Below are 12,928 nucleotides of genomic sequence, written 5' to 3'. Positions count from 1 at the left end.
CTCTATTTATTTGAGAAATGAGGCCTTTATTAGAGAGACTTGCTATAAAATTTTCCTCCTGACTTTTTGCTTTGCTTCTAATTTTGATTGCACTGGTTCTGTTCGTGTAAAATCTTTTTAATTTAATATAATAAAAGTTATCCATTTTATATTTCATAATGCTCTCTATTTCTTGTTTGGTCTTAAATTCTTCCCTTCTCCAAAGATCTGACAGGTAAACTCTTCCATGGTCTCCTACTTTGTTTATGGTATTACCCTTCATGGTTATTTTGACCTTATCTTGGTATATGGTGTGAAATATTGGTCTATATTTAGTTTTTATCATACTGTTTTTCAGTTTTCCCAGCAGTTTTTTAAAATCAAATAATGTTTATTTGCCCCAAAAGCTGGGGTTTATCAAACACTAGATTGCTATGATCATCATCTACTATGTCTTCTGTACCTATTTTATTCCACTGATCCACCATTCTGTTTCTTAGCCAGTACAGATTGTTTTGATGATTACTGCTTTTTAGTTTGAGATCTGGCATGGCTAGGCCACTTAACTTTTTTTCTCTTTTCATTAATTCCCTTTATATTCTTGACCTTTTGTTCTTCCAGATGAATTTTCTTTTTATTTTTTCTAGCTTTACAAAATAGTTTTTTGATTGTTTATTGGTATGGCACTAAATAAGTAGATTAAATTTAGACAGCATTGTCATTTTTATTATATTGGCTTGTCCTATATTAATAGTAATTAATATTTTCTAATGTTTAGATATGACTTTATTTGTGGAAGAAACGTAATTATGTTCATATAGTTCCTGGATTTGTCTTGGCAAGTAGACTGCCAAGTATTTTATATTGTCTCCAGTTATTTGAAATGGAATTTCTCCTTCTATCTCTTGCTGCTGGACTGTGTTGGTGGTGTGTAGGAATGTTGGTGACTTGTGTGGGTTTATTTTACTGGTGAAGTCATTTTTAAGATTCTGCCTAGCTCTGCCCTTTCCAGTCGCGTGTGTCTTCACGTTGATGCTCTCTCCACTCCTGCGAAACCAAACTTGTCTTGCAAATAGAAGCTACATTTGTTCTCCTTGGCCATATGCCTGCAGTGTTTTCCCTCTCCTTCTTTGACTTGAATTCTTGTGCATTCTTTTAATACCGCTCCTTCCCAAAGCCTTTCCTGGTTACTCTGGGAAGTTTTCATGTTTCCCTTTCTGTTGCTGTGTCACCTATGTTGACTTATTTTGAGCAAGAATAAGACTTTATACTTTTGTTTGGTTTTATTTTGTTAGATTTGGTTCATCCCTCTGGTTTGTTGAGATCTTTTTGAATCCTCCACAAACTGCTTCTTAAACGCAACATATTATTCTCCTAGCTTGCTGCCATCTCTAAATTTAATAAACTCTTTGCAATCAAGTCATTCATAAAAAAATTAAACATCACAAGACCTAAAGCTAGATTCCCTAGAGCATTCTGCTCGGCACCATCCTCCAAGCTGTCATCAACCCATTAGTGACTGATGACTCTTTTGGTCTAGGCATTTAATCTGTTCCTCGATCCCCTACCTGTGCTATTGCCTACCTCCCATTTTGTCCATAAAGATATCAGGAGAGGCATTATACTGATCTGCCAGTCTTGTCATCCTCTTAACAAAGGCGCAGAGGGATTTCTGGTAGGAATGGTTGTTGATGAACCTAAGGACTATCTCATCCTTTCCCTTTCTAAATGGTCACAAACCATCCTTTGAAGAAGAGCTTTAACCCCTTGTTGAGGATTAAAGTTTAGGTCACAAGTCAGTCCTTTGCAGATCTCACTTTCTTTCCTTTTTTGAAAATCAGGATGATATTTTCCTTCAGTTCTGCATCAGCTTTCCAATTTTTTGTGATGGCTTAAAGATCACCAATAGAAGCTCAGAAATCAAGTCCATAAGTTCCTTCAGTCACTCTGGGCCTAGTGACTTCATGATTGAGGACAGCTAGCTCTAAAACCTTCTAATGTTGGATTTTAGTTCTGTTAGCCATTTTTATTCTGATTATCTCTGATTATCATTCCTCCTCTGATTATCATTCTCCTTGACAGAGAAAAGAGAAGCAAATCACTTGAGGAGTTCTGCCTTTTGTTAGTTGTATGTTATGGCCCCATCCACTCTGAGCACCAGCACCCTCCTTTCTTCAGTACTTCCCTTGCGCCCCCTCCAAATCTCCCCTTAGCACGGCTTTTTTGTTGTCTTATGTTTTTTGTGTGTCATAGAGCCGTTTGACGGTCTGCTGAAACTTTTGGACCCCTTCTCAGAATGTTTATTGCCCAAATTCATAATTAAAGGAAATCAAAATTTTAATGAAAAGTTATTTTAAAAAGTGGAATTTTTTCACACTGCAGACTCCCTGAACTCTATCCATAGATCCCTTGGGGGGTTAAGAGCCCTTGGCTTTTAGGTGATTCTCGTTTTGTTTTTCTAGGACCATGACATATTTATCTTCTGTTACTAGGCCTTGTTTACATGTCTTTAAAAATCAAATTTGGTTGATCGTTTCCCTGTGCTTCCACATAAGTCTTTTTAGACAACTCTCAGCCTTCTTCACTGGAATTATTTTTATTTGTATCTTCAGAATTTCATTCTTGCCTCTAGGTCCAGCTTTCATCCTACACATTCCTTCTTTAAACCCTTTGAAATTCACTCTCCTCTTCTTGGCTTCCATCAGAATATGTCCTCCTTTCCTCTCTTCTGGCCTCCCCTCCATTGTTCTTTCAGCACTTCCCTCCTCTTATTGGTCAAGTCAGTACAGACTGACCACAGGCAGTGATCCTTAAGTCAGGTCAGTCTCTTAGTGGCCTTGTTTTGAGTAGAGAGAGCTCCTGCAACAGCCTTGGGCCATTTATCACTGTGCCATGCTTGAGACCTGCTTCCCAGGCTCCCCTTCTTGCCTTCTGTCTAGTCAAGAACTGGGAAGTTCTAGTGCCTGTCGAGTTGCTTCTGTTCCTCCCTTAGTGAAATGTGCAGATGCTTGCCAACAAGATGCTGAAGGCATCAGAATGGAGGAGCTCATTACTGGGCTTGTGGAACTATTTGTAGCAAGAAGACTTGGCTTACAGGCCCCGTGTTAGCATTGCCTCATCATATCTAGTCCAAAGAGGAAAGAGAGACACTGAGTCTCTGGTTTGCTTCTGACTTCTCTGTCAGAGAGAATGCTGCACAGGACGAATAAGAGTCCAAGAGGTGAATTTGTCAGAATCTCCTCTGGGGCTTTGTTTTATGAATTGTTCCTCTTCCTGAGTCTTTGGTCTTCTCCTTTACTACTGGTTTCTTCTTTTCTGTCTGACAATGTGCTGTGGCTTCCTGTGTCCCAAAGACAACAGACATTGACCCCACCGTCTGCCCTGCCCTGAGTAGCCCCTCTTCGCAGTCAGTCTTTTTAGAAGAGTGATATCTTTTCTTGTGTTAGAGCCACTCTTTCCTGCCCATCGCAGAGTGCCCCCAACATTCTGCTTACTTGTCTCTTCCTTGACTTGGGTGGTGCCTTATAACCTTTCTCATTCCTTATCCTAACTGACCACTAGGATGCCCTGGATACTGTGCACCACCTACCTTCCTGAGCTCTTCCTTTCCATGACTTCCATGGCCCTGCTCCTGCCTATCTGACTATGAGTTCCCAGGCTCCTTTGCTGCACAGTTAATCTGTCTCCTTTCTACTAAGTATGGGGGTAATCATGGCTCTGTCTTAGACCATCTTCTCTCCTTTATTGATGATCCCAGCAGCTTCCATGGATTCAGTCATCGTTTTCACATAGATGACTATGAATGTATTTGTATTTAACAGTCTTTTTTCTCTCCCAAACTGTAATCTGATCTCCCCAGCTGACATTGGGACACTTGGATGGCCCATCAGAGTCTCAAGAACAACATGTTTATTTTATTTTATATTTTTCATAATATGTTTAAAGTAGTTCTCATCTTCTGATCTCCATTCCTCCCATCTCAAGTTCCCTGTGTTTGTTGTGGGCAATACCATTTTTTTAGTCATCCATTTTTCCCAACCTTAGGATCATCCTCTGGGTGAGAAGAAAAAGTTAAGGGGATATGAAATGAGGAGATTAAACTGTATAGTCAGGGCAGAACCAAGATGGCAGAGAAAAGGCAGGGACTCTCCTGAGCTCTCCCAAATTCCCCTTCAAACAACTTTAAATAACACCTCAAAACAAATTCTGGAGCACAGGACACACAGAAGGACAGGATGAAACAATTTCCCAATCCATGACAACTTAGGAGGTTGGTAGGGAAGATTTGTTGCACCAGAGTGAAAGTGGAGCACAGGCAGTGCCAAAACAGGCCATGGTCCAGCAAACCAGCAGCAGACCTTGGGAGCCACTGAATCAACAGAGGCAGCAGCTGCTTCTGGAGCTCTCAGCCCACAGGTAATAAGGGGGTTGGACAATTGTTCAGAAGGAGATTATAGGGGTCCCTTTGCTGGCACTGAGGCAGGACTCTGTTGCATTACCCATACTGAGATCCTGCTTGTAGACCTGAGTGGCAGTCCCAGGGTGAGGAGGAGCACTAACACACTAGAGCTTGTGGCCCCAGGAGATTGGGGACCCTGATAACAGTTTCAGGGTGGAAAAGAGTGCTTGTGGTCACTTATAGACCAGGGCACAGGCAAGTAGAGTGGTAAACACACCTCTTCTTAGATCATACCATGTTGGAATAACTGAAAGCTTACAGATCCCCAGAAGGAGCTCTAAAAAGAGATGCACAAAAATCCTGAAGCTTGGGATAGTGCCCCCTCTACTGTTGAGAGTAGAGCCCAACTTTAATGTAAAGCTAAAAGTCAAGAAATAGACTGGAAAAATAAGTGAACATCAGAAAAAGATCCTCACCGTGGAAAGTTACCATGGTTAGAAGGAAGATCAAAACACAAACTCTTAAGAAGACAACAAAATGAAAACTGCCACATCCAGTGCCTTAAAGAAAAATGTGAATTGTTCTCAGGCCCTGGAAGACTACAAAAAGGATTTTAAAAATAAAATAAGAGAGGTAAAGGAAAAATTGGGAAAAGAAATGACTGATGGAAGAAAAACATGAAAAAAGTTAACATCTTGGTAAAGAAAGTACAAAAAATACTGAAGAAAACAGCACCATTAAAAAAAAAAAACAGAATAGGCCAAATGATAAAAGAGATGCAAAAATTCACTGAAGAGAAACTTCTCAGAAAGCAAAATTGACCATATAGAAAAAGATGTACAAAAATTCACTGAAGAAAAGGACTTCTTAAAAAGTAGGATTTGCCAAATGGAAAAGGAGGTACAAAGGCTCACTGAAGAAGATAATTCCTTAAAAATTAGATTTGAGCAAGTGCAAGCTAATAACTTCATGAGACATCAAGAAACAATAAAATAAAATCAAAAGAATGAAAAAAATAGAAGAAAATGTGAAATATCTCATTGGAAAAACAACTGACCAGGAAACTAGAACCAGAAAAGATAATTTAAGGATTATTGAACTACCTGAAAGCCATGGCACACACAAAAAGAGCCTAGACATCATCTTTCAAGAAATTATCAAGGAAAACTGACCAGATATTCTAGAATCAGAAGAATCCACCAATCATCTCCTGAAAGAGACCCCAAAATGATAACTCCCAATGACATTATAGGCAAAGTCCAAAGCTCCCAGGTCAAGGAGAAAATACTGTAAGCATCTAGAAAGAAGCCATTCAGATATCATGGAGCCATAGTTAGGATAACACAAGATTTGGCAGCTTTCACACTAAGGTTTGGAGGGCTTAGAACAGGCCTGCAAAACCTGTGGCCTATGGCTGATGGGCATGCCAAAAGATTTCTGCTCAAAATCCCTTGGCAGGTTACAGGTTATGTAAGCCTGGCCTAGAATATGATGTTCCTGAGGACAAAGGAGCTAATATTACATATACTCAGCAAAATATAACCCTTAAGGGAAAAATGGATATTCAATGAAATAGAGGACTTTCAGGCATTCCTGATGAAAAGACCCCAGAGCTGAATAGAAAATTTGATTTTTCTGATATAAGACTTAAGGGAAATATAAAAAGGTAAACAAGAAAGAGAAATAATATGGGATTCAGTAAGGTTAAAATGCTGTATGGGAAGATAACTTCTAACTTGTAACTCCTATGAATTTTCTCATCAGGGCAGTTAGAAGGAGTATACAAAGACAGAGAGCATGAGTGTGAGTTGAATTTGATGAGATGATATTAAAAAATGAAACCAAGGGGTGAAAAAGAGTAATGCAGGGGATGGGGCCAAGATGGTGGAGTAGAAAGACACATATACTCTAGCTCTTCCCCCACAGCCCATAAAATACCTGTAAAAGATGACTCTCAACAAATTCTAGAGCAGCAGAAGCCACAGAACGACAGAGTGAAAGAGATTTCCAGCCAAATGTTACCTAGAAGGCTCACAGGAAAGGTCTGTCACATGGGACATGGAGCAGAGTCCAACCTTGGCCACGCGGCACTGGGAGAAACAGGACTGGAACAGGCCTCAGGACAGAATCCGCTGCAGCAGCCGAAGGTCTCAGATCCCTCATCCCACAAGTGTCAAAAAAAGCTTCAGAGGTCAGGGCTTTCCCAACTGGGCGAGAGGGGAGCAGGGTCCCCCCCCTAGCACTGGCCCCAGGTGGTGGTGGCAGTAGTAGGGGCGGCAGCAGTGGTGGCAGCAGCTGCAGCATCCATTTGTGAAGCACTCTGCAGAAATCTGGGGGAATTGAGCAGCTGATCTGAACCTCAGCCCTGAGCACTGTCCTGGAGTGAGGAGCACTAGGATCCTCCTCTTGGCAGAGGATTCAGAAGTAAAGTACCTGGCTGGGAAAATGCCAAAAAAAGGGGGAAAAAATAAGACCATAGAAGGTTGCTTTCTTAGTGAACAGGTATTTCCTTCCATTCTTTCAGATGAGGAAGAACAGTGCATACTGTCAGAGGAAGTCAAAGCTTCTGCATCCAGTACCTCCAAAATAAATGTGCAATGATCTTAGGCCATAGAAGAGCTTGAAAAGTGAGTCAACAGCTCGCTAAAGGAGACCCAAAAGAATGCTGAAGAAAAAACACCTTTAAAAATAGGCTAACTCAATTGGAGAAAGAGGTCCAAAAAGCTAGAAAGGAGAAGAAGGCTTTAAAGAGCAGAATTGGCCAAATGGAAAAGGAGGTTCAAAAGCTCATTGAAGAAAATAGTTCTTTAAAAATGAGAGTGGAGCAGATAGAAGCTAATGACTTTATGAGAAACCAAGAAATTTCAAAACAAAATCAAAAGAATGAAAAAATGGAATATAATGTGAAATATCTCATTGGAAAAACAACTGACCTGGAAAATAGATCCAGGAGAGACAATTTAAAAATTATGGAACTACCTGAAAGCCTGATCATAAAAAGAACCTAGACATCATCTTGCAGGAAATTATGAAGGAAAACTGCCCTGAGATTCTAGAACCAGAGGGCAAAATAAATATTGAAAGAATCCACCAATCACTTCCTGAAAGAGACCCCAAAAGAGAAACTCCTAGGAATATTGTAGCCAAATTTCAGACTTCCGAGGTTAAGAAGAAAATATTGCAAGCAACTAGAAAGAAACAGTTTGAGTATTGTGGACATACAGTCAGGATAACGTAGGATCTGGCAGCTTCTACATTAAGGGATTGAAGGGCTTGGAATAGGATATTCCAGAAGTCAAAGGAACTGGGATTAAAACCAAGAATCACCTACCCAGCAAAACTGAGTATAATACTTCAGGGGAAAAAAATGGTCATTCAGTGGTATAGAGGACTTTCAAGCATTCTTGATGAAAAGACCAGAACTGAAGAGCAAATTTGACTTTCAAACACAGGAATCAGGAGGAGCATGAAAAGGTAAACAGGAAAGAGAAATCATAAAGGACTTTCTAAAGTTGAACTGTTTACATTCTTATATGGAAAGATAATATTTCTAACTCTTGAGACTTTTCTCAGTATTTGGAGGAATTACACACACACACACACACACATATAGACAGAGAGCACAGGTTGAGTTGAATCAGAAGGGATGATATCTATAAGAAATAAAATTAAGGGTTGAGAGGGGAATATATTGGGAGGAGAAAGGGAGAAATGGAATGGGGCAAATTATCACTCACAAAAGATATAAGAAAAATCTTTTTCAATGAAGGAGAAAAAGGAGGAGGTGAAAGGGGAAAAGTGAAGCTTACTGTCTTCACATATGACTTAAGGAGGGAATAACATGTTCACTCAATTTGGTATGAAAATCTGTCTTACACTACAGGAAAGTAGGGGAGAAGGGGACAAGTGGGGTGAGGGGATGACAGAAGGGAGGGCAAATAGGAGAAGGGAGTAATTAGAAGTAAACACTTTTGGGAAGGGACACGGTCAAATGAGAGAATAGAATAAATGGGGGACAGGGTAGGATGGAGGGAATATAGTTAGTCTTGTACAACATGACTATTATGGAAGTCTTTTGCAAAACGACACATATATAACCTGCATTGAATTGCTTGCCTTCTCAGTGGGGATGGATGGGGAGGGAGGAAGGGAGAGAAGTTGGAATTCAAAGTATTAGAAACAAATGTTGGGAATTGTTATTGCATATAACTGGGAAATAAGAAATACAGGTAATGGGGTGTAGAAGTCTATCTGCCCTACAAGAAAAGAGAGAAGATGGGGATAATGGAAGGGTGGAGTGTGATAGAAGGGAGGGCACATTGAGGGAAGTGGTAATCAGAATGCAAGGTGTTATGGGGTGGGGATAGGGGAAAAAAAGAAAAAGAATAATGCATCGGGAGAAAGGGTATGGGAGAAGTAGAATGGGGTAAATTATATGATAAAAAGAGGTGCAAAAGAGCTTTTACAGTGGAGAAGATGGGGGCAGGGGGAAAGTGTATGAACCTTACTCTCATTGGAATTGGCTGAAAAAGGGAGAAACATGCACATTTACCTGGGTATAGAAATCTATCTTACCTCATAGGAAAGTAGGAGAGGAAGGGAATAAGAGAATGGAGAGGGGAGATGATAGATGGAATGGCAGATTGGGGCAAGCAGTAGCCAGAAGCAAAACACTTTTGAGGATGAACAGGGTAAAAGGAAAGAGAATAGGATAAACAGGGAGAAAATAGGTTGGAGGGAAATACAGTTAATAGTAACCATAACTGTGAAAAAAATTTACAGCAAGTTTCTCTGATAAAGACCTCATTTCTCAAATATATAGAAAACTAAGTCAAATTTATAAAAATAAGATCCATTTCCCAGTTGATAAAATGTTCAAAGATACGAACAGGCAGTTTTCAGACAAAGTAATTAAGATATCTATACTCATAAAGAAATGCTCCAAATTCCTATTGATTAGAGAAAAGCAAATTAATAGAACTCTGAGGTGCTACCCTACACCTATAAGATTGGCTAATATGGCAGAATAGGAAAATGACAAATGTTGAAGGGAAAATTGTGACACTGATGCACTTTTGTGGAGTTGTAAACTGCTTCAACCATTTTGGAGCAATTTGGAACTCTGCCCAAAGTGCTACAAAACTGTGCACACTCTTTGATCCAGTAGTACCACTCTTAGATCTGTGTCCCAAAGAGTTAAAAAACAAAAGGAACTACTTGTACAAAAGCATTTATAGCAGCTCTTTTTTGTGGTGGAAAAAAATTGGAATTTGAGGACATGCTCATCAACTGAGGAATGTCTGAACAAATTGTGATATGGGATTGTGATGGAATACTGATACTCTCAGAAAAAATTGGATATACTTAGATGAGCTGATGTAAAGTGAAATGAGCAGAACCCAGGAGATCATTGTACACAATAACAGCAATATTGTACAATGATCAACTCTAAATGATTTAGTTGTTCTGAGCAGTAAAATGATCCAACACAATTCCAAAGCACTTATGATGAAACATGTTCTCCATATCCAGAGAAGGAACTGATGGAGTCTAAATGCAGATGGAAGCAGAATTTTTCACTTTTTTTTTCTTTCTTTTTTGTTGTTGTTCTGTGTTTCACAACATGATTAACATGGAAATAGGTTTTGCATGACTATACTTGTAGGGAGGAGAGGGGCGGGGTTTGGGACTCAAAATTTTAAGAAAACAAATTTTTAAAATTGTTTTTACACAGAATTGTGGAAATATTCTTTTAAAGTAAAACAATAACAACAAAAAAGTATATAGTCTCTTAGCGTTCTCTCTCTAAATCCAATAATCCTTTGTCATAGTTATGACCAGCTCTCACTGTAAGGTCTAGGGCAGACAAAGGAGGCAGCTCTGCAGAGCACCACATGCAGAGAGATCTCTGCGAAGGACGCCATGCTTCTTACTGAAGGAGAGTCACTTTCCATGATGTGGTCCTCCCCTCAGGGCTGCATATCTTGTCAACCTCCCCTCCTGCCCAGATTCCTCCTCCTCTTTGACATCCTCCATAGGAGATCTGCAAACCTCGCTGAAGGCTTCTACTCATTGACCTTTTAATAGTCAACGAGGAACAGAGTAGAATGTGTCTTCCTTCACTCTTGATGAATTACTGATCCATCACATTTTTGGGATCCTAATGATGCCTGTCATACCATACCATTTCTTGTGCTCTTGTCATTGAAAGCAACATGTTAAAGCTATTCACACTTTCTATGTATAATCTCCACTTCCCTTTGGGGAACTCAGGTTCTGATTCTTCAGAGCTTGTGGTTTTCCTTGACACACAATAATGAAAGGTAATTTTCACAAATGTATGTTTTTAGTATCAGAGAACCCTACTTTCCATCACCTCTGGGTATCTGATTTTGTGATAAATCAAGGCCTACATCTTCAGTGAATGGACATCTGCCCTGTGGGATGGAGATAGCCCAGGTTGTATAAAGACCTTCTCAGGGTTCTTCGTATCCCACAGGGATCTAGGCACTGCCCTGCAGGGAGCTGACAGTGAAGGGCCTCATCAGCCAAAGAATGTATGAGTGATTACACTGTGATTGGTTAAATCTCTTTAGCATTTCTTGCACAGCCACTTTTGTCTTTGTGATCTCTCCTAGGAAAGATTGTGTCTTCACTATTGACCCTTCCACAGCACGGGATCTGGATGATGCACTCTCCTGCAAGCCCCTTCCTGACGGTAGGACAAATCTTTCCTGATAATGTACCATCCTGTTTAAGGGGTGGTGGCTCACCAACTTTCACTTTTACAAGTATCTGGGCAGTATCATGAGTGCAGTCACATGGGTGAAATTTCATTCAGAGCCCTCTTAGACACCCTGTTGGGGTTCTCCTTCTTCCTGGGCCTATGGAACTCTTTGTAGAACAGAATGGCCTTTCTGATGAAGGTAGCAGTAAGGACAAAGGACTCATACTAGTTTTGAGGAAATGTTGCCAGTTGTCCTTGTATTCTCCAGGGACTCTCGTTTGATCAGATGCCTGGACTAGCTTCTTAGTCTTGATGAAGTTCATGAGGATTGGTTCCTTCAGGACCTGGGATCAGTGGACCCCTCAGAGTCCTCCACTCTTTCAGCCTGCAGCCTTTTTTTAGCCTGGGTATGAACATCTCCAGAGTGCGCTGTATTTATCCAACCATGCCTGCCTTTGCTGGGGCTGTGGCCCTGCTTGCATAATCTCTGGACACTTGATGTAGCCTCCATGCTTCAGAGGACATGAGGATTATGATAATAGTTACCTAGCTTTCTAGCACATTCAGGTTTATAAAACACTTTTCTCACAGCTTTTGTGGGAAAATAGGATGACCTTACTCCCATTGCAAAGATAGGGAAACTGAGAGTCATGTTGGTGAATGACTTGGGATGGTGCTGGGATTCAGACCCAAGCCTCTTGACTCTAGGTCCACCCTTTCCACACTTTGTGGAAGTTAGGTGGGTAGAAGGCAAGGCTCACCTAGATGTTCTGTGACTGGTCACTATTGCAACTGAGGTCCATTGGCAGATTGCTTTAATGGTTTTCCCCAGGAGTTATTTTGTAAGTGCTTGAAGGGGAAATTGAGCAGTAGAACAAAAGGGTAACTTTCTGAAGGTACTTTTTCCAGGAGTCGATAGAGAAAGGTTTCAGCATGAAAGCAGATTGCTAGGGATAGTAAGAATTTAGACTTTCAGCTGGACTGTTAGAGTCCCTTCTCACTGACAAACATCAGTCATTCAGAAGTGAAAAGATGGAGAAGTTTTCTGAGTGCACCATTGGCTACATTTGGCAGTTAGTGAGAGTGAAACTCGCCATGTCCTTGGACATGAGGTTAAGAGAGGCCTAAAAGTGAGCAAGGACAAATGTGACAGAATTGGCATGTGCTGCTTGAGCCTTTGTTTGGGTCTCTATTTTCTCAGATTGCTGCATCAACTGCGGTCACATACATCTGAATTGATAGATTCATTCATGTCAGACTAAATTTTAATCAGTAAACATTGATGTGTCAGGCACTTGTCTAAATGCTAGAGATACACAAAAGAGGCAAAAGACAGTCTTCGTCCTCAAGAAGCTTATAGAATCTAATAGTGGATGGGAAACATGCAAACAAACATATACAAAGCAAGCTCTAGATGGGATTAATAGGAAATAATTAACAGAAGAAAGGTAATAGAATTAAGAGAGGTTGTAAAACCCTTCTAGTAACAAGATGGGATTTTAGTTAGGACTTAAAGGACGTCAGTAGTTGGAGGGGAGGAGGGAGAGTGCTCCAGGACTGAGGGAGATGGAGGGTCTTGTTTGTGGAATATCCAGGCCAGTGTCACTGTGTGGAAGAGTATGTGGTGGGGAGAGTAAGATATAAGAAGGCTGGAAAGGTAGGAGAGGGCCTCGTTAGGAAGAGCTTTGAATGCCAAATGGGATTTTATATATGATCTTGGAGGCAATAAGGAACTGCTAGACTAATTTAGTAGGATGTGACATATTTGGACCTGTGCTTCAGGAAAATCACTTTGGTGGTTGAAGGAAGGCTGGGTTGGAGAG

At 40.5% G+C, this 12,928-nt stretch overlaps 1 protein-coding gene across 4 annotated transcripts in view; it reads left to right on the top strand.

Annotated features, from left to right (window-relative positions):
- The window catches only part of DIS3L2 (DIS3 like 3'-5' exoribonuclease 2), a 393,028-nt gene that overhangs the window by 215,505 nt on the left and 164,595 nt on the right, over positions 1–12,928 (top strand). For all 4 annotated transcript variants that reach the window (XM_072637426.1, XM_072637425.1, XM_072637427.1 and 1 more), the window contains one exon: positions 11,017–11,096. In XM_072637426.1, coding sequence (XP_072493527.1) covers positions 11,017–11,096 — 80 coding nt within the window. The remainder of the gene's footprint in view (positions 1–11,016; positions 11,097–12,928) is intronic.

The sequence above is a fragment of the Notamacropus eugenii genome, chromosome 2 (assembly GCF_028372415.1).
Source record: "Notamacropus eugenii isolate mMacEug1 chromosome 2, mMacEug1.pri_v2, whole genome shotgun sequence".
Taxonomy (NCBI): domain Eukaryota; kingdom Metazoa; phylum Chordata; class Mammalia; order Diprotodontia; family Macropodidae; genus Notamacropus; species Notamacropus eugenii.
This window is presented reverse-complemented; position numbering and strand designations above follow the sequence as displayed.